Source organism: Eubalaena glacialis, chromosome 6 (genome assembly GCF_028564815.1).
Source record: "Eubalaena glacialis isolate mEubGla1 chromosome 6, mEubGla1.1.hap2.+ XY, whole genome shotgun sequence".
Taxonomy (NCBI): Eukaryota; Metazoa; Chordata; class Mammalia; order Artiodactyla; family Balaenidae; genus Eubalaena; species Eubalaena glacialis.
The window spans coordinates 53,923,166-53,946,142 of NC_083721.1; the positions used below are offsets into that span (position 1 = coordinate 53,923,166).

A 22,977-nucleotide genomic window follows, 5' to 3' on the forward strand; every position below is an offset into this window, starting at 1 on the left:
TCACAACTTTTATCTCTTCACATAGATCTCATCACGTTTTCTTCTTTCTGTTTTTGCAATTACTTTGGAAAAGTAAAACTTTTTGCTATTGGGAAACTTAAACCATTTGCTCTTCCTGGTGGACTTTCTCCTGCTCGGCTTCTATCACAGTCCATGCCGCAGCAAGGAGGAGCACATGTGTCTCTACGTTACTCAGCAAGGCGAAGGACAAGAAAAGTCAGTGAGATGGAGTGACACTGAAAATACCACGAAAGGGTGACGGGAATGGCATATGACTAAAATGAATGAAAGACATATTTACTAGGAAGGGACCCCTCAGATTGTCTGAACTTTATGTACGGAGAAGAAAGGCATTCTTAACCTAAAAAACAAAGGAGAATTTATCTATTTCTAAATTTAAAAAAAAAAACAGCTTAAGATAAACTGAACTTAGCTATTAACATACAATTCTGGAATATGGACTTATTATTGATGTGAGTAAAAGAAGGGAGACATGAAGAGAAAGGAAGGGAAGGGATGAGAAAAGGCTAAGAAGAAGAAAAAGAAAATGTGGTATTACCGGTGAAAATAAAAAGTAGAACTAGCAATTTAAGGGTTACATGAGGCAACAGGAGTCAGTTATTTTAAAGAATTATCCCAATATATACCGTTTTACATCTAATTTTAAACTACCTTTAGTTACTAAGTTATTTTCCTGTGAAAGATACAAAAACTCATTGTAATTTGATGTTGGAATTTATTTGCTATGTTATACACTTAAATTCAATGATAGCAACTATAGGTGGAATCTAAAAAATACAAAAACTAGTGAATATAACAAAAAAGAAACAGACTCCCAATACAGAGAACAATCTAGTGGTTACCAATGCGGAGAGGGAAGAGGGGAGGTGCAATATAGGGGGGAAGGGGAGTAAGAGGTATAAAATAAGCTACAAGGATACATTGTACAGCACAGGTAATATAGCCAATATTTTATAGTAACTATAAATGGAGTACAACCTTTAAAAATTGTGAATCACTATACTGTACACCTGTAACTTATATAATATTGTACATCAACTATACTTCAATTAAAAAAAACAACAACACAAAAAAAACAAAGAACAAAAGGACGAAAGAGAGGGAGCAACAGAGGGAGGAAGGCGGAGAGAAGGAAGACACGTTTCAGAGACATACCAGCACGGTGCTCCCCATGGACATGAAGTCCCAGGCCCATTTAATAACCAGTTGTATTTTTCTGAGAGAGAAGAGCTGATGGATGGCTCTTTGGGGGGTTGCTTTTGTGAGCTGTCTGCAGCAACCCCATAAACAGGGGAACCCCTTGCAACTTCACCAATGGCCCCAAAACAGAGCCTGTCAGAATCTGCTCATGAGCCCAACAACAGGATTAAGAGGCCCTACACTGACTGGGAGTGCAATTGGGAGCACAGGAGCAGAGCTAGGTAGGGAACAATCAAATAATCATTCCACTGAGTCCATTCTCCAATTGTACAGTATACAACTGTATACTTCTAATATTTGTAAGACGATACTGAGACCCGAAGATTGTTTAGACCATGCTAGAAAAAAATATATCAAATAATTAGGTTACCTTAAAATGACTATTTTAAGAGATGAACAATAGAAACTAAGGAACATCCATTTCTTAGTCTTGAAATAAAAACCAGCCTGAACATCAGCCTCACTATCCATTCCCTCCATCGCAAAGCGGTCTCTATCTTCCACATCTGTGAATAATAAGCACCCCCAACTCCCAGGTCTCATACTTACAATCCTTCCCTGCTGCCATCGATCAGGGCTTGAAATAAGGGCTTGTTGTGCGGTATGGTCTGTAAGATATTTCCATCCCCTGTCACATAGCCGATGGCCCACTGTCCCAACCTAGTGCAGCTTAACCGGAAAATGTAGCTGTGAAACATAAGAAAATTACGTTTAATCACATTCAAAATGTAAGCTAACTACTACTAAACAATCTGTTAGATTTTTCTTAAGTGAAAGAATATACAGAATCATTTAAAATTTCTATCTTCAAACTTATTTTTACACCATTTTCCTTCTCCATTTATTGATCTGTAAAAGAAGCAATGATAATAATTCCATTTAAGTGGTTTCATCTTTGAAGAAAACTGGGTTTTTAAAGAAAGGAAGAAGTTGTGATTTTTTTTTAATTAATTAATTGATTATTATTTTATTTTTGGCTGTGTTGGGTCTTCGTTTCTGTGCGAGGGCTTTCTCTAGTCGCGGCAAGTGGGGGTCACTCTTCATCGCGATGCGCGGGCCTCTCACTATCGCGGCCTCTCTTGTTGCGGAGCACAGGCTCCAGACACGCAGGCTCAGTAGTTGTGGCTCACGGGCCTAGTTGCTCCGCGGCATGTGGGATCTTCCCAGATCAGGGCTCGAACCCGTGTCCCCTGCATTGGCAGGCAGATTCTCAACCACTGCGCCACCAGGGAAGCCCTGTGATTTTTCTTTTTAAATAAATTTATTTATTTTATTTTATTTATTTCTGGCTGCTTTGGGTCTTCGTTGCTGCATGCGGGCTTTCTCTAGTTGCGACGAGCGGGGGCTACTCTTTGTTGTGGTGCGCGGGCTTCTCATTGCGGTGGCTTCTCTTGTTGCAGGGCACGGGCTCTGGGCGCACGGGCTTCAGTAGTTGTGGCACGCGGGCTCAGTAGTTGTGGCTCGTGGGCTCTAGAGCGCAGGCTCAGTAGTTGTGGCGCACGGGCTTAGTTGCTCTGCGGCAGGTGGGATCTTCCCAGACCAGGGATCGAACCCGTGTCCCCTGCGTTGGTGGGCGGATTCTTAACCACTGTGCCACCAGGGAAGTCCCAGAAGTTGTGATTTTTAAATATTAAGAACTTCATATTGGTTTTGGAAATTCTGGAAAGGACTTTTCAAGAAACTCTAAAAACATATTCTCCTAGAAAGCCAGAAAATAAATATCAACCTGTCACTTATTAGGATCCTTAATCGTAATCACACAAAGTAATTCCACACTGACTTATTATGACTGTCAGTTGGATCCCAAATAAAGTACATCCTGAAGAACTCAAATGTCCTTGTAATAGACCCAACTATTTTCTTTACCATGAAGCCAAAGAGATGAACCACTTTCCAAGAGAAAGGACCACTTAAACACATATCCAGCAAATATTTGTCAAAATCATTTGATTTGTCCACTGAGTTTTCCTAAACACCCCATCATCCCTTACCTGTAACAGTTTACCACAGTCTAATCATTTCATCTTTAACGACCTAAAACTTAGAAGAAATCATTGTTACAGGGCAAGAAGGGAAGGAAAGGAAAACATCCTTTCAGAGGGTACTATCTTAAGAGAACTATTCCAATAGCAATGAGACCTGGCTTTTACTTCCAACACTGTCATTAATTATCTCCATGATCTTGAACAAGAGAACACAAAAAGGACTCAGTTACTCTATTTATTTAGAATTGGACAAGATAATTTCCCAAACGACTTCTGTGTTAAATTTGCATGATTCTGTGATTCCAACCATATTACATCTTTCAAATCATACTCCAGAAGCAAGAAGATACTTTGATGCCAATCAAGGGTGTAAAAGTTATGGAAAAATCTGGTTATGAGAGATCCCTGAATGAAACAAAATGACTCACCTAAGCCACTGTCAATGTGCACAATATCTGGTCTGCTCTTGTGGTCACAATGAGAACCAGCTCTCAGTCTAAAGCAACGACTCCACAGGAGCCACACTGTTTTCTGTACCCATTACCTCCTTCTAATATACCATATACATTCTTAAAAATAAAAAAGGTGGGAATTTTTCATTATAGCAGAGAAGAAAGGAATCATCAATAACTGACTGTACTCGAAAAGACTTTGCTAAAGGACAAATGACATTTGCACTACAAATCAAATAAAACGATATTAGAAGAAAAAGGTAGATTTAAAAAACCACCAAATTCATTCCTAAAATGAAATGACCCCTATATGAAAGTCAGTGCACTCACAAACACTGGGATGGTGTCTCCTACTAAAACATGAGAGTGAAGGAGGGCAGATCTCCACTGTCATTACCGTCGCACCCAGCACACTGCTTGCCACAGCACGAATGTCTGCTATGTGCCTGGTGCATTTCTAGACCGCATGTGGGGAAAATGCCTGCACCAGGAGAGAGACAGACTTTCTCCCGCCCAGATTTACCATTAATAAGGTGTGCTCTCTCGGTCAAAGCCAGAGGGGCTGATCACACAGCCAAGCTCTGAGTTTCACTCAATTTCAACATCAAGCATGAGGTCTTACGGAAGACGTTCTCAAGGACATGAAATTGGTTTGGATTGTTAACCGTGGGCTTATATGTCTATGTACTTATATGTGTTTATCATGCAGGTATATGTACACTTATATGTACTTACATGCATTAATATGTATTTATATGTAATTATGTGATTATCATAGAACCAAATTGAATATCTTGAAAAAATACCCTAAAATAATGAACATGAAACTGATTTATTTTGTCATTAGCACGATATTCAAGTATTTAAATATACACATCTAATTTTATACATAAACATGTGTCATGAAAACAGTTAATATGCTAATATCCTACTCCAATTTGAAACTCTGAGACTTACTCTCTAAATTCATCAAATTACATACTACCATATCCTCTTTCACTTTATGAACACTAAATTTCAGAACAAGCATAATGTACCAATTTGAAGAACTGAATTAAGAAGCACTGTTTTGGTCTATTAGCATTTCCCTCCCCTCATCCCCATGGGTGTTACTGATTTACTTAGGAATGAACCACAGAGGACTTTTCATCTTTACATACATCACATAATACTACTGCCAAAAAGTCTTACCTTCCGGGTTTAGTGCTGTATTTCTGTAGCCGTGCTTTTACTTCATCATACGTGAGAAATGCCATGTAACCCGGATGTGTTACAGCTAAGAAATTCCAATTCCGTAAAATAGAGCCCCAAGGCTAAAAATATAAATAAATTAAAAGATTACATAGAGAATATCAACTATCAATTACACAACAACCCATCATTTAATACACATACTAAAATTCTCCTGGATATTTTTAAAGTGAATATGAGCTCACGGGGTTTAGGCCAACTTCTATTACCTAACAGCAAACGTGCAATTATAGATTTTCTTTTTGGAGAAATATGATTATGCAGAAAACAGATTTCTTAGGAATAAAATACAGAAAGCAAAAAGGAAAACTACATAATCTCTTCTCTACAAATTCTATTCCCAATACAGCAGTTGTGATCAGTTTGAAACATAAACCACATCACTCTTCTGTTCAAAACTCTCTAACTTTGAGTAAAAGCCAAAGTCCTTATAAACGGCCCAGAAAGACCTTTGCAGGGTTGAGCCCCAGTTCCCTTTTTGTCCCCATCTGCTGTGACTCTCCCACTTTCTGCCTTTCCTCTAGACACGCGGGCCTTGTTGCTGCTGGCCTGAACATAATTATATTCTCTCACCTCAGAGCCTTCAAACTTGCTGATCCCTATACCTGAATTCTTTCTCCAAATATCCATGTGACTGCTTCCTCTCCAAACGTTACTTCCTCAATGTGGCCTTCTCAGACCAGCCTAGTTAAACCCACTAACTCTCATCTCATGCCTCATCTCCCTGTGCGTCTGTTTTGTTCACTACTCTGCATTTAGACATCTCACTTTGTAGAACAAAAAACTCTATCGTGGAATGTAAGTGATTTGGCAAAGTCTACACATTGGCCATAAGCTACATGAGAACAAGGAACACACCTGTCTTGCTTCCCAAAGGGAGACCAAGCACTAATGCACAGTGTCAGAGCATAGTGATCAGGCTGGGGGAATAGCTGAAGAGGTCCTCTACTGAGTGACTTGTCTGCAAGGCCTCGACTCCCATGGTAACAGACTACTGTACTCACATTTGGTTTATCCGTGTACAATCATAAACTCAGAAAAGTTTATGGTTTAGACGTGAGCTCTGTAAAAATCTTTCGCAGAAATAAACACAAACACACATGCACGCACACATACAGGGTTTGTATCGTTCTCTCTTTAATAGGATTAGTTGTCCCTCCAGTTACCACGGCAAGAGAAAAAAGGCAGCCAGTAATAGACAACTTTGCTTGAGGGTGTGAATGAATCATCTCTGCCATATCTTTAAGGCGGAAGCTACATTTATCCAAAGGAATTGGCAGCATCCTCTATCTGATGTGCCAGATTATTAACTCAAATCTTCTACATAAAAGAAAAAAAAAAAGGTATTTTGTGTTGCCAAGTGATAGTTGTTGAAATAGTCATCCTAGACATGATTATTGGTGGAGGGCTCCTGCTTTTGTTTGTTTTGAGACTTGTTCCTTGTGATTGTTAAGCAAGTTTCAAATTTACAAGGCGCAATTCTTTAAGGATTGTATCCCTTGAGATGAGGATAACAAGGGAAAGAATGATTTAGTAATGAAGAGTTTAACCTTTTCCAAAATAACAAGAAAAATCTTTAGGGTATTTCCCCATCACACTAAAATACCTAATTGGGGAAAAATGAGCTCTGGAGAACACTTACTATGAGAGGTTCTGTCTATGTACTTGGAAAAAAAAAAAAAAAAACAACATGTTTTTAATTTTCTTCTTAAGGGATGACTAAAAATTACATAAACAATACTTGGAAGAGTATTAGCATATGTTTAGAAAAACTGAAAAATTACTATTATAGTCACTGAGTTTTGTTTTGTTCTGTTCTGTTCTACTTCCTCATCTACAAAGGACAAGGATGAAAAAAATACAAAATATTTGGGTCACTTCCATTAAAATCCACACAAATTAATGAAAGAGTTGTTTTACAAAATGCTGAACTTTATAGAGAGCCAATGCACAGATCAAATACAAGTGAAAAAAAAAATGAAACTGGAGTTTTGAGCCAAATGCTGCAGTATTTAGCAACCATTTCTTAGTAATAATCCAGAGGGCCAGATTCTAACTGCAACAATATTTGTGTAATAGAAAGAGTCTGTGTACTATTTTTCTTGAGCGTGCAACCCACAGTCAGAAACACGTGGTAGTTTTGTATTTTGTGTGTGTGTGTGTGTGTGTATTTTGCCAACTAATGGCTTAAAGGAGGCAAAACAAAGTGATGGCAGAATGATTATTTTCACAATTTGTTTTTAGATTACAGGAAATCTTTTCTCACACACCAACACCAAGTTATTTGGAGATTCTTAAATGACTACAGAAATTAATAAAGTGAATTAAGAGGACTAGTCCCTCCATTCTCCCAAAGGCCACTGTGTTCACCATTTACCGACTTACAACCTACATTGGAAGTAAGGCCTCAGCTGGTCTGCCCAGACACTCTCTTAATTCTCACTACAATAGATGAGTTTCTTATTCTTCTTTTTCTCCCTGTTCCACAATGCTATATATTCCACCATCAACAGTATACTGCCCCAAACCACTCATTCCTTACCCTGCACCTACTCATCCCGTTTACTGCCCCATTTCTCAGCAACCCAGTCTTCTCTTACAGTGGGGAAATGGAAGGAGAAAGGAGCAGCGGCCCCAGGGAGAGGGAGAGGAAAGCAAAAGCCCTGTCTTTCCATTCCAGGACTTGAGCACTTGCCAATCCCAGCATCTCTGAACTACCTGGAGGGGAGAAAGATAAGGTTAAAGGCAGACAGAGGAAGGTAGCCATTGCAAGATCTTTCCAATGACTCCCAGCACTTGCTCAAGTTCTGGCAAAATATGAGGATGAGGGAAGACAGGAAAAAGGAGAAACCAGAATCCACCAGCTTCTTGCTTCTTTCATTTCCTAGGCAAGTCTCAACTTCATCTCCTCACCTCCACCGACACCGTCTGCAAACCCTTATGCTAGTTTTCTATGTCAAACCTCAATCCTGACGGTGTACCTTGCCCCCTTTCAGATGCTGCTCCATTAAATACCCTATTCCCAACAATTTAAAGCTAGAAGGAGTCACTGCCAATTAACCACCAATATCACAGCTGCAGCAGAATATATGTTCATGCAGTTACAGTAGCCACAAAACTAACATCGTTCATATAGAATACACAACTATAACAAGAAAATATTATTCAATTTTTAAAGCTATGTAAAAATAAAAGATCAGTAAAAGTTAATACATGTACTTTCTGTGCACACAACCAATTTTATTGTATTTTAAAGCACATATATGATTACAGTCTAAGCATAATGAAATCAGGAGAGGTGAAGAATCTCAGAAACACTCAGGGGCTAACAAGAGTTCTTTAGCTACTGCTGTAATTATGAGTTTTAAAAGACACTAGGCGTTCTTTGGTTCACTAGTAAGGGTTTGGTTTTACTATCTAATACTTTTCATAGTAGCTCTACTTAAAAGATTCTTTTCCTCTCCCATCCCCATGAGCATAAATAAGATATATGTGCCTTAGAGTGTTGAGATTACCTGGGCTGTTTTAAAGTGAAACAGCTTATAAGAAAATATGTACACATATTAAGTAGCTGTTTGGGTAAGTGCTTAACCAACATTAAGCTGCCCTCATACCTTTGATATATAACTCTGAGGCATTCTAGTATTTAACATCCTCACTAAAAAGTCATCCAGGCTCCCCACAGAAAATACACTCTTCCTAGAATAAACAGCTGGGCTTAATGTATGAAAATAACTTTTGTTCTCTTCCTTCCCAAGGGGAAGAAGCAAAGCATCTACTATTAGAATGTCTTGGTATCATGTTAAATAAATGAAGTATTTGTAAAATTATCAGAAACTTTTAAAGAAAGGAGAGGTTCCATTATAAAATAATCAGTATCAGATAACACAACCTTTTCCTAAAATGTATCTTAAAGTCATTGGAAAAACATTAACTGACATCGTACATATACCAAGGGAATAATAATGAAACTACTGTAAACTGAAAATATCCAAAAGCATACTTCCTGCACTCATTTATCTAATTTCCTATTCTATACGTCTAGGTAGAATTATGATTATAAAGTTGTAATAAAGTAAAATGTATTCTATAAGTATTGTTGACAAGAGTTAATTTGCCCTCTGTTAATGGATTCCTTCATAAATTAAAAGTTAATCCCATGCAATCTTGTTTTCTTACATAATTCAGTTACCCGATCCTTGCAGGCGAGTACCAAGCAGCGTCATAAATCAGAGAAGCAAAATTCTTACAACATGAGAAACATGAAAACCAATATTATACTCTAACATTTGTTGAAAGCAGGTTTCAAACAGAATAAATTTTACTGCAGACTAAAATAATAAAAAAAATTGTGTCAGAATATAAGCAAGCCTGGTTTTTGATCAATTAACATCACTTGTTATATAATTTATATTATTAGAATCAAAGATTTTAGGTGGGGTTCTCACTTTGTGACTACTTGAAATGAATCTCATAGATGATATGCAATTTAGTGGCAGAGGCAAATTCAAAGCATATTTCAAGTCTTCATGTTTAGGGTAATTCTATCAACACATACAAAAATACAAAATGATGGCACCCAGCTTTTATTATGTGACACCTGCTTCTGAATAGCTATGTGAAGACAATTATAAAAGAATGATTAAAAACCAAAAACAATAAACAGGAAGGTTAATCTCAAAGTCATTTATATTAGGGGAAAAAAACCAGGAAAACAAATCTAAATTTCCCAAATGAGAGATTTGCTAAATTAATGACAGACTATTTTGATGGAATATTCTGTAGCAACTGAAAATTGAAAATTATATTGATGAAAATACTTACTGACATGGAAAAATGTTTGTGATATACGGATGAAAAAGCAAAGCAAGCTGTAAAAACAGTATACATCACAGCAATCTCCTAGACAGAAAAGGATGAATTTGCTATTTATTTCCAGGTTTACTATTTTCCCTTCTCACCTAATGAATGTGGGAGGCAAAGGGGAGAAGAAGTTGGGATACAACCTCAGCAAATGCCCACCTATAAAACCTGCATTCTATCAGTTACTGGGCTAAAATGAGCAACAAAGTAAAGTGAGAAACTAAATAGGGACTTTAAAGTAAAGCTCCTTTACATCATTCTTCTCAAAGCTAATAAGCAACCTCCAGGCTCAGAACACCAGATCCTCCAAACTTAAACTCTAAACTTACAGCAATGACCAAAAAAACTTGCTTTAAAATTGTAGACTACCAAAAATGAGACCATTTCCCATATATTTGTATGTATGCATGTGCGTGTGAAAAAGAGAGACACATACACACACGCAGAAGGGAGGGAAGTGGAAGAGAGGGCAGGATTAAGCAAATACAAAGCTTACCTGAAATAGCCTGGTAAAAATATCAAATTCAAAAACTGAAATGTAATCATTACAAGTTAAATCAATTGTTGATTTTAGAGCCATTGCTTCCAGGCCAGAGCTAATTTGATGGACCTCATGAAGGCACTGTCTGAATACTTTCCATGGTACGATAGTTCTGTGCAAAAGAAAAAAAAAAAAAAAAAAAAATTGAATCAACTGTCATTTAAGACATACCTTCCATTGAAACAGCACAATTCAATCATACCATTAATATAATTGCATTTGTACTAAAAGACAAACAGTTGAGAATACTGTTCATAATTCAGAACATATGTAATGGGTTTTGCTAACTGGATTATTTTCCATTTGCTAAGAATGTGACAAAAATGTAAATCAATTTTTCTCTCCTTGCCTATCAAGATATTTCTAAAAGTACTTCAGAAGAAGGTATTAGATCAATGTCCTGTAGGTCTGACCTCTTCATTTGTGTATGCAAGGTTATGTAACTTTGAATCAAGTTAAATTCTTCCCCTCCATTTATTTTCTTAAAATAATAACAAGATGATGGATTCATATAACAGTAAGAATTCTTTGTTCATTTCATAAGAAAGTTCAGGTGGAAAGTCATTAAGACATTTCTGCCACCACCCCGATAATGTTCTACAGAGATGGAAAGCCACTTTATCTAACCTTTCATATTAATGCAAAGGGAAATTTTAATAACTTTTAACCAACCCCACTGGCTATCATATGGAAACTTATTTATTCAACTTATTCATTAATTTAATATTATTAAATACCCCATATCAGCATTTTACTATATAATGCACTTACACGGTTCAAAAATTTAGAAGAGCATAGAATGGTACCCAGGGGAAAGTCTCCCAACCCATCCTCTACCTGATCAGTTTCCAACATTCGCCCACCTCTTCCCCACCATGAAAATGAGTAACATCCATTATTCGTTCCTTACTTTTCCTCCTTTTGGAATGTTAAATGCCTATTCCTGAACAGGTGGAAGAAAGCAATCATTCATATTTTTAAAATTTTAAGCTGCAGTTTTCATAATAGGACAGCATAAAAGCTATATACACCCTCTTCTAAGATTGCAAATATTTAAATCTTAGGTTTTTCTTTACTTATATCTCTTGAGAAATAAGACTCAGGCTGAATGGACAAAATTGGACCCATCTGATACTAATCCTCCCAGTGAAGCATCACCATAAATGTAAAACTTTCATATTCATTCAATAATTATCTGCTGCAGTGGCTGTCAAACTTGAGCATGCATCAGAATCACTGAAGGGCTCATTAGCACAGAAATTTCTGATCCTCAACCCAAGATATTCTGATTCAGTATGACTGGGGTGGGGCCTTGGAACTTACAGTCCTAACGAGTTCCCAGGTGATGCTGATGTTGCTGGGCTGGGGGCAACTCACTGAGCGTCACCAGTCTATATGATCTATTAATTGCTAAGGCAGGACACTGTGGAGAAATACAATTATGGAAATACGAGATACTATCTCTGCCCTTGAAGAACACACTCTTTCAGGGTAGAAATGAGACCTGTAATGCTAAGGAATACTGAAAGGATATCTAAGGAAGTGCTGGAGGAATTCCAGAGAAAGAGTGATCTGTGGCAAGATGAATAAATGAATGGTGAAACAGGCTTAAAATGCTATGCTGTATATATAAGAAAGTTTGTGTTTGATATGCTATTAAAAGAAAATGATTATGAGGCTGAATACATCAAAAGGCTTTTCTCTATGTATGAAAAAAACAGGAAACCACAGAGAACCGAAGAGAGACACCACATCAGAAGCCATTTAGAAGAAACACACATCAGGCTCTGATTAAGGTTAACAAGATGCTGCTGTTTTAAAATAACAATGAAAACTTTTGATAACATTAGAAGGCTATTGATTTATGGCAAAGTGTAGATATGCAATTATGTCCAGCTTCATTATAGTTACCTTGGAAGTAGTGCCTAAGAAGCAGTTTTCTTTTCCAAATTAAAATTTCAAATATTCAATACACAAAAGAAACATGAACCATAATACTCAAAGTAAAAAAAAAAACCCAGTAAACAAAGAACTACTGATTTAAGAAGGGTATGTGTTTTCTCTTTTGTATAGAAATGTTTAGAGAATTTTGTCTTGTGTATATATTATAAAAAGTAAACAGACTGGCCAAACAGACACCTTTCGATATCCATTACCATAAAAATTATCCTCATCCTAATATTTAAGGTGCATGCAGATCATAAGTCTTCTGAATAACCAGTGATTTCCCTGAGCAAATTATTAAAAAATGAACAAACTTCTAAAGTTGTAGTCTAATTTACCACTTTGGAACGACAGTTTACAAAGGGGCAAGCTACATTTGCATATTCCTTGTGCAAATGAGACTTTCCCCCAGTTCCCTTGTGATAAACCTAACGTCCAAACAGGCATTCACCGGAACCTTAATTAAGGGTAGTAACAGGGATTAAAAAGAAAGGGCATTATTTGGTTAACTTACTATATATAAAACTTTGTACAACAGATACCCTTCCCTTGATCAGCTGAGGCAAATACCCACCATGGGAAGAAGGTGGGAGCAATGGTGGGGCGGGCAGGTTCATGAGTGAAGAAGAGAAATAGAGTACAATGATTTCTGGGAAAAAAAAAAAAAAAGTTCTAAAACTGTTGCACTAAGGATCTAACTTTTTAAAGAGGATTTCAAGTTGCTACCACATACTTTCCTGAGGTTTGTGGGTGGAGGAGGAAAGGCAGAGGATGACTGTTCACACCTTCAACTAACTGTAGCAATACCACAGAGTGGTGGTTTCTATAACCTCTTCCCCTAGATATGAACCTAGTGAGAGAAAACGTTAATGGTAAATTGTTTTACAAATATGTAGGAACTTCAGTGTGCTGGCAGAGATCTAGGAAAAGGAAAGAGACAGAGAAAGAAAAGGAATAGAACATAAAAGGTCCAACTAAGCTTCAAGCTCCCACCAATCCAGAAGTATTTTAATTTGTCCTTTTGCCACTTACAATTATAAATCACTTTAATTACACGTTGAATTAACTTTAAAATCCAATGAAAAGCTCAAGTAGCCATCAATCCACAAAGAATTGAATAAAAGACCAATGGGTAGCCTGGCACCTATAATAATAATGTGAGTTCAGGATCTTTAGACTTCCAATAGGAAAAAAAAATTAGAGCTGCCATTTATTGATGACTTACTATCCGCCAATCACCAAATTAAGTACTGAGTTTGTCAAAATAACAGTGTGAGGCAGATAATATATTTATCCTCAAGATAGAGATGGGGAAACTGAGGCTTAACGAGGTTAAGTGATTCACCCAAGAAAGACCTTATATGTGCCAGGCATTGTACTAGGTTCAGAACAAAAATCTAAATAAAGCCACAGTCTAATAAGTGGAAAGATTTGTAAATAACTTATGTTGTGTCATGTGCTCAGGTTATCACAGAAAAAGATTCATGTGCTATGGGAACCCAAGGAGATGGAGATCCTTGCAAACAGGGGCAGTATCTTATTCATCTTTGCCTAAGACAGAAGAGTATGCAACTATTAAACTGTGTCTAGGGGAGGCAAGGGAGTGTTTCACAGAGGACGAACCTAGAAATTTGAGTGTACTACCACTCTCCTACTAAACAGAAATGGTTTGATGACTTAAAAAAAAAAAGTGATAGTGTATTCACACAATGTCAGGAGAGATAATAACTTGCTAAATTTTAAAACCCTGCAGTTTTAACACAAAAGAATAAGGAATTGAGACAAAAATGTAAGGCAACTGATACTCAAAAAAAGGGCAAAACATTTCCATGAAACCACAAGTTCTCATAAAAGGCTATATAGGTTTTATTTTTAACTCATATGTAAAAAAAATCCATATAATAAAGGTGTGAATCTCAACAAAGGCTAGGGTGTTTGGAAACAGAACTTTTGTGTACTTCTGGTGTGAATGAAAATTTACACAACATTTCTAGAAGGCAATTTGGCAGCAAGTTTCAAAAACCTATACATTTTAACCCAGAAAGAGCCTACTTCTAGGGATTTCAACAAGGAAATTATGTCAAAAAAAAAAAAAATACACAGCAATGTAAAGACTCACCCATGTCTCTTCAACAGTGTTGTTCATAATAGCAAAAAATTAAAACAAATATGTTCGATAGTAATAATATGACATATATCTATAGATTAGAATATTTTACAGCAATTAACAACTGTATACAGAAAAAATATTTATTGTCATGGAAAAGTGTCCATGGCATTAAATGGAAACAGCATTTTTAAAATTGTATGTCCTTGGGAATTCCCTGGCTGTCCAGTGGTTAGGACTCCGTGCTTTCACTGCCAAGGGCCCCAGGGACCCTGGTTCAATCCCTGATTGGAGAACTATATCTCACAAGCTGCGTAGTGTGGCCAAAAAAAAAAAAAAATTGTATGTCCTTTATGATCCAATGCTGAAAACTATCTGGAATGTCTGGAGAGATCAACACAAATTTTAACTGATGATATCTAGATCATGGCAGGATTAAAAGCAATTTCTTTCAGAATATTTCTAATATGCTCTAGTGGCTTAAAGGAGTAAAAGACATACTAAAACTGTTTAAAGTATATTTTGCAATCACAGAAATAACCAATTAAAAACAAAAATTAGGATAGTATTTGCCTACGAAATGGTTTTCTATCTAGGAAATACAAAAAGATTTACAGATTAAACTATGAGAAGAAAAGAGAATTCAACATGGCTGCTAAATATAAAATATGCAAAAATCAGTTGTATTTATCTATATAAGCAATACATAATTAGAAAATAAAACTTAAAAAATTTACAATAGCATCGAAAAATATCAAATAAATGGGAATAAAGCTAACAAAACACAAGCAAAAACACAACATAAACACACAGACATACTTGATCAGAGATGTAAAAGACATAAAGGGATGTAACGCTTTAACGGACTGGCTGACTCAATATGGTAAAGATGTCAATTCTCTCCAAGTTGATTCTCAGATTTATTACAACCCCAATCAAATATTCCAGGAGACATTTTCATAGTAGGAATTGATCGGCTGATTCTAAACTTCATAGGGAAATGCCAAGAGCCAAGAATAATCAAGCCGAACTTCAATAAGAACAACACTGACAAAGTTATACTCTTCACATCAGTTAAGACAGCGTGGTATTGGCACAAGGAGAGACAAATAGACAATAGAATAAAACAAATTTTGGAAACAAATGCAATCATATCTGGACACTGGTTATGTAACAACTATATATAAACAGCAGTAGGGAATGGATGATGTTTGCAATAAATGTTGCTGGGTCATATGAATATACATATGGAAGAAAATGAATCTTGACCCTGAACTAATACCATATGAAAATCAATTTTAGATGAACCTTAGACCTAAATATGAAAGATAAAGCAATAAAGTTTTTTGGAAGAAACAGAAGAGAATACCTGCATTACAGGCAAATAATTAAAACAGGACCCCAAATGTTCAAAGGATAAAGGAAAAAATAAATTAAAAACCTGTGTTCATGAAACAATGTTATTAACAAAGTGAAAAAGAAAGCCACATATTGGGAGAAACCATTCACATAAATATAATCAACAAAAGATTCACATCTATAATATATAAAAACTTCTAAATATTAATAATTACTACTCAAAAATTGGGCAAATAATTTTCACACACACAAAAAATCAAAATATTCAATAAACACACAAATATACACTCAACTTCATTTGTCATCATGGAAATGTAACTTAAGAACAAAACGAGATTCCACTCATCCCCACCAGAGTGGCTTATTAAAAAGTTTTAAAATGACAAGTGATACATAAAATGTTGGGAAAGATATGGAAAACAGGAACCTTCAGGCACTCCTCATAGGTGATTAAATTGGCAAACCATTTTGGAAAACTCTTTGCTGGTTTACTAAAAGCTACTAAAGCTAAAACTATGCATAAACTAGGAGCCAGCAATACCACTCCTAGATATACATACAACAGAAATGTATACATATGTTTTTTAAAATGTACAAAAAGTGTTCATAGCAGCACCACTGATAAAAATCCAAAGGAGGAAGAATCCAATGTCCATCACCAATGGAATGAATATGTAAATTGTGGTATAGCCATACAATGGGGCAAGGAGAATGAACAAGCTATTGTTATATGCAAGAACATGGATGAATTTCATAAACATAATAGTGAAAAAAGCCAGATTTTTTTCAGAGTGTAATTGTATGATTTCAATTATGTATGATTTCATGATACTAGAAGTTAGGATACTGTGGGCAGGCAGTGATTGCATGGGACTTGCTGAGGGGTTGGGAGGAAGGGGGATTCTGAACCGTACATAATATACTATTACCTTATTTGGGTGGCATTTACACTGATGTGTTCACTTTATGAAAATTCCTCGTCTTACATTTATGATTTGTGTACTTTTCTGTATGCATATTAAGCTTTAATTATATACTAAACTTAAAAAATTTGTACATTACAATTCTAAGATTAAAAAAGAGTAAGAAATGTGGGAACGGACAAAGCATCTGCCGTCGTATAAACAAGGAAATTAATGTGTTTGTTGGTTGGTTTTCGGTTCTGTTGCTGTGGTACTGGTGGTGGTTGTTTAAAATCTATTCTAGTTCAGGGATATAAAATGTCATCTTGACTTTAAACAAAATGAAAATCTGTTCTATCTATATTAACTCATTCCTATTTTCAATTTCATCTGAATTTTGTTCAGAAAATTCACCTTGATCAACAAAGATATGTTCAGTGGCAGTACCTTTAAGTTGCTTTTGTTCATAAGATAATAAAACATTCATAAGCTATTTGATATGTTTTGATTTTTATTATGGATGCAAATATTAGTATTGTGATTCCTAAGTCTGTATACAGTTTGTATATAGTTATTCCTTAAATCCAATCTTTTTTTGGTAATGACTATTTGTTAATGGATATGAAACAAGCTATTAACAAGCTATTAACAAGCTTAACAAGCTATTACAGCTGTTGCTCTTCCATAAGAGAAAAACAATTGTTTTCCAGCAACCCACAGAAAGAACATACCAAAACCACTCTGGTCAAATAGCTGCCTTACAACTCATCATAGATAGGATGGTAACCACGGTTACCAAGGATATTCATGATTAGATCTAACCATTCTTCCTCATAAGTGAAAATTCCTTACTCTCATACAGCAAGATGCTGGATATTTGTGATAGATTTTTTTTTCTTTGTCAAAAAAGTTTATAACATTTTGTCTATAGAGTAGACAAGCATTATTTCCCTGTATAAGGGACAAGTATTCTCATTTTCACTTTCTGAAACTAAAATTTAGAATCAAACATTTTTTACAAGATTCAGAAACAAGGAAATAGATTCTTTAGTATCATCCTTGATTTTTTTCAGTAAACTCACTCGTGATAGATTTGATGCTTTCTAACTTCTCATGTGATAGATTTGATGCTTTCTAACTTCTGGTCTCACAACCTAACTTTTGAACATAATAAACAGTAAACTTACTCTAACCAGGAAATTACTTTATACTTTGTAATTACTTTAGTAATTAATGGATATTGGCTCTTTTCTTTCTAATGACAACTGTTCTTCAGGAGATTTGCTCTGCAGGTTCAGTAATGCTTGGTAGGTTCATAATACACACAAGATACCACAGCAAGATGCCTCTGATCTGCTGAGGTCAGATTAAACAAAATTAGTAGGTTATATACCCTAAAATTAGAAAGTTCTGCCACAGATCTTCCTTTTAGCATTAAGAGCCCAGCCTGTCCTACAAACAAATTAAAAAGTCTGTAATCAAAGAAAATTCCCCAGAAATCCCTCTACACAGGTCAATTACATTAACAAGCAATGGGTGAAGTCTGCTAGATATGTAAGTTAAATTAAGGCAAAAAAATATAGAATTTCCAATAACTAAAGCCTCACAGGAGAAACTATATACATACTATCGTGCATACGCAGATCCCCCAAAATTCCTTTTTATTAAGAGAAACTACTGATGACTGCAGATAAACAAGGCAAAAACAAAGCTACAAAGAAAAACAATTATTGTCACTTCCTACTGATAATCAACATTCAGAATAAGGAAAACAGGAAGATGAAGCATTAGCAGTCTATTAAGGAAAAATAAATCCTAAATATTAATTTTATGAAGCTTTATTTACTTTGCTTTTAAGTCACAAACAATTTCTCCACCAGCAGAACATGTTTCTAAAGAACTGTGAAGAATCTGAGATTCTACCCTATTTTTAAGCTAACAAGTTAGCCTATCACAGTTGCATGGATGCTGGCAGAAGACAGAGTATTTGTGGGTCAGGGCGTCAAAGCCAAAGGACTTCGTTACTCACAGGAAGCAGTGGTCAGAGTATCACCATTTTCTTGAACTTGTTCCCTGAGCTTTAATTCCCACAGGATGATGCAAAGAGAGTCAGGTGACACCTACACACACAGTGACTTTTGTAACTGTAGAGGAACTCAGGGCTTAGGGAACTCAAATTTTTTGTAATGGTTAGTAAGTATGCCTGTCCCTGGATATGCAGAGAAATACTATCTTTACATTACAGGGTTGTAAACAAGCATCGTCTTTGCTTCAGAAGGAGGAACTGCCTCTCTTCACCTACCAAGGTAGAAACATCCCACAGAGAAAGGAACAAACGTGCTAAGGGACTAAGAACCAGGACCTTTTTGATTCCAGGGGCACATTATTAAATACTTAATAAGAAAATAATTATTTCTCTGAATACAATATAAGAACTTCTGAGAATGGGAATATAAGTGGCTTAAAAACTGTTTTAATTAATTAAATCAAACTGATCAGCTGGCTAGAACTAAGAGATGGAGAAATGTGAAGTCTGCTTTTTAAAAAAAACAGGGCTCTGCACAGGAGAACTTTTTAAATGATATTTTAGAAACACAATTTCTGGAAGTTTTAGTGATTGGCTTAATATTGCAAATTATTTAAAAAACATTAATGGTCTCAGCAAGTGGCATGAAAGTATTTTCCTCATTTGGTAGAGCAGCTAAAACAAAACAAAACAAAAACCAATTACTTCTCAAGATGGGGAAGTAAAATAAGTAGCCAAAATCTGGATACAAACAGGTTAAACTACAGAGGACAAGGTTAGAATTTTATCTTATCATTAGGGAGCTTAGAAACTTCAAAATAAGAAAAGATATTCTCAGACTACCACCTAGATGGCTGGTGATAATGCACCACAAGTCTTGGTGGAAGGCCAGACACCTTAATCTACCTACTTAGTGTACAGCAAAATCCAACGCACCTATTCAGTGTACACCCAAAACTCAACACATCTATTCAGTGCAACATGTGGAGCCTATTAAGACTGGTTATAAAGGAGACTTTCAGAATGTTAAAGAGAAAATAAACTAAGTTATGAAAGCCTGTTGTACCACATCTGATGAAATCTTTTAAGTCTTTATCTAATTGATCTTTCAATACTATATTCTGATTCATCTCCCTCTTTCTTTAAATCCTATCTTCCTTTAGCAACTATAATACCACACTCCCCAGGTTTTATGCCTACTTCCCTGGTGATGCCTCCATTCCTTAAATTTCCTCTGTGCATAGATCATTCATCAGAATTCTTTAAGGATCTGTCCTCCTTGTTCTCCCTGCACATTCTCCATGGTCTACATCAATCAGTCCAATGGCTTCACACAGCTTTTAGAGATTACAAACTCAGATATCTGGAGACCAGGCAGATAATGTATACGAGTAAAGAGGTCCAGGTAAGGACTGCAATCAATTGGAGGGGACACATCTAAACTGGGCAGCTGGCACCCAGGTCTAGCCAACTGTCGCCACGTCAGAGTTCATATCTAGTGTTGCCATCACTTCCAATTTCTCAATGAAATTCAATACAATATTTTTGTGTAAAAATCAATAATTTTAAAAGTTACCAACTAATTTTTTAATGTAGATACTGTCTGAGGCCAAGGAAAACATTCTACAGGCTGTCAATCTGCAAACTCATAAATGTACTGTCAATCCTAAAATCTCTGTCTTTAATTCTATATTCTTTTCCTCAAGGTTGTATATCTAATCTACTAATAAATATCACCACATGGATTTGTCTGGACTCACAAAACTGAACATATGCCAAACTGAATTCATCTGACTGCCAAATCTCTTCTTCCTACTTTTCCTGTCTCAGTAAATGGTACCCAGTTGTTCAAATCGCAGATTGAGGCATCACATTTGGCTCATTTTTTTGTACCTCATATATCTTAATAATCAAGTACAGTTAATTTTATCTTCATATGATTTTCAAATTCATGCACTTCTATTTATTTATTTGTTTATTTAATTTATTATTATCTTCACCTAGTTTTCTACAACAGCCTCCTACCTATCTCTCTCCTATTTCTCTCCTAATTTATCAGTTTCTAAAGTGGGAAGTGGAATGGGGGGGGGGTGGTCAGGGCAGTCATAGACCCCGGGGATATACAAGATGACCCTATTTAGGATGAGAAGAAAGGACTGAAATTCTACTTGCATTCTTAATTCAATTTTAAAAATTTATATTATAATGTGTCCTTTATATTATATATGAGAATATACATTATTTGTATAGTAATATGCATTTTATACATATGTGGGTATGTAGATGATATACATAGATAGATGACGTATGCTCAAAAAGTAGTTAGTAATAAGGTAGTAATAAGGAATATGATTGAATGGGTTTAGAAACCACTGCTCAAGTTCATTATCCATACTTCAGCAAGAGTAGCCCACCTATACTCCAAGTGTGACCACTTCCCTACTTAAAACCCATCATGGGCTCCCATTGTTCTCAGGGCTCCAAAGAACAGAGTTTTAAAAGTGCAACTTTGCATATGGAAAAAGAAAGTCCAAATGGCCAAAAATGGACAGAGCTTTCAAAGCATAGTCCAAGAGAGAGAATAACAATTTTAAGTACTTTGGTCCTTGAGGCAGGGGAATTCCTATAGTGGGTCATAAACCACCACCCCATATTTAGATTTCATGTTCACTATGGAATGTTCTGGATATGATATAGCTCCACATATAATTTACCTAACAGTGATGAGAGCATTCCCATCTGCTTGACAGTAGCATTAATCATTGTAAATTAATAAAACCACTATTCTGGATTATAGATCAGTTTGTGATCGCAGTAAAGTATGCTCAGTCTCTAAACATATGGCTCTAATGAAATCAGGTTTCAAGGCTGAGAACCAGAACCTAATTCACGGTGATTTCACTGAAGTAAATGTCACTTACTGAGGAGTTCAACGTGAAGAAAAGAAGGAAAAAGAGAACAACAACAACAACAAAATGCCATTTATGGAACCTTGAAGTTACTCTGCATCTTTCTTTGGAAAGACAGCAGACACCATGAGAATTCCATCCCTCTCACAGCATTCTCCCCTGTGTACTCCTTATTAACACATGTGCAACCCATACAAAATACCAACTCCTCCATGCAGCCTGAGTGTTCCTCTGATGGCTCTAGTAAATAATTCACTTACTATTTGTGACATTCCTTAAGCACTTCTGTAATGGGACAGAACTGATTTTAAATATTTATCATCTTTGCATATACTGCCCTCCCCAAATTGAATACATACTGCTTAGAGGTAGAAAATTATAATTTCACATCTTATTTGCTTTTTTCTGTCTTGGATCTTGTTGCAGTGAGTTGAACAAAATAGCCCTGTCATTTTATTTTCCTTATGTATGAAATAAAGATACTTTGCTTTTTTGAAACAGGTAGTAATAAGAGTTGACTAAATAACAGAAATATTAAATAGCAATTTTTTTAGTTCTATTTCAGTTCTTTTTTTTCTTTCTTTCTCTCTAGATCTCCTGCTGCACATTTTTCTTATAAAAGTTCTTCATTTCTATTGTGCATCCTTTAATTAAATATGACTAAGTTGCCTTTTCTTTGATTAGAGGGAAAACTGATCTAGCTAATATGCTAAAAAAATGTATCTTACTCACTGCAAAGGTAAAGAAACCATTGTCCTTTGTTTCTTATTAAAAGTGAAAAGAAAACACAGGAAACCAAAAAAGGTCCCTACCACTTCCCCAGGAAATCAAAGGTAGATGTAATGAATTGAATTTTAAACAGATCGGGTTTTTTTTCCCCCATGGTCAGCAGGACAGTTTCTTATAGTCTACCTCACTTTTACATAGGGATATACATAATTTTAGAAAACTTTTATTAACTTTTTCTGGATTTTGCTTTTAGATTTCTAGGGACCATGGAACCTCTATCATGCAAAGTTGAATATTAATGATATTATTTGTAGAATTAATAATAAATATATTCATGGGGCTTTGAGCAAGATTAAAGGTTTAAACTGGTTAATTATTCCACAACACAGACTGCATACAAAGTGCCAGACACTGTCCTACCTGCCTGAAATGTAGATTTTAGCTCTTTTAACCTTCGCAACAACCCTACACAGTAGGTATTCTTGTTACTACCATCCACATTTTACAAATGAAGACACGGATGCATGAAGAAAGCACGTAGCTTGCCCAAAGTCACAAAGCTAGTAAATGCTGCAGTCAGAACCTGAACACAGACGACCCGCCTGCGAGCCTGCACTAAGCATGCTGCCCCCAGAACAAGCAAGCAAGCAAATGCTGTACACCTCCCACGTGCGCATACTCACACACA

The 22,977-nt window shown here is 35.9% G+C and overlaps 1 protein-coding gene across 1 annotated transcript in view; it reads right to left on the reverse strand.

Annotated features, from left to right (window-relative positions):
• CBLB (Cbl proto-oncogene B) overlaps positions 1-22,977 on the reverse strand; it is a 208,409-nt gene that overhangs the window by 85,036 nt on the left and 100,396 nt on the right. Inside the window, exons 5-7 of the mRNA XM_061194148.1 lie at positions 10,269-10,425; positions 4,850-4,971; positions 1,771-1,908 (exon numbers count right to left, since the gene is read on the reverse strand). Of these exons, the coding sequence (XP_061050131.1) occupies positions 1,771-1,908; positions 4,850-4,971; positions 10,269-10,425 (417 nt within the window). The remainder of the gene's footprint in view (positions 1-1,770; positions 1,909-4,849; positions 4,972-10,268; positions 10,426-22,977) is intronic.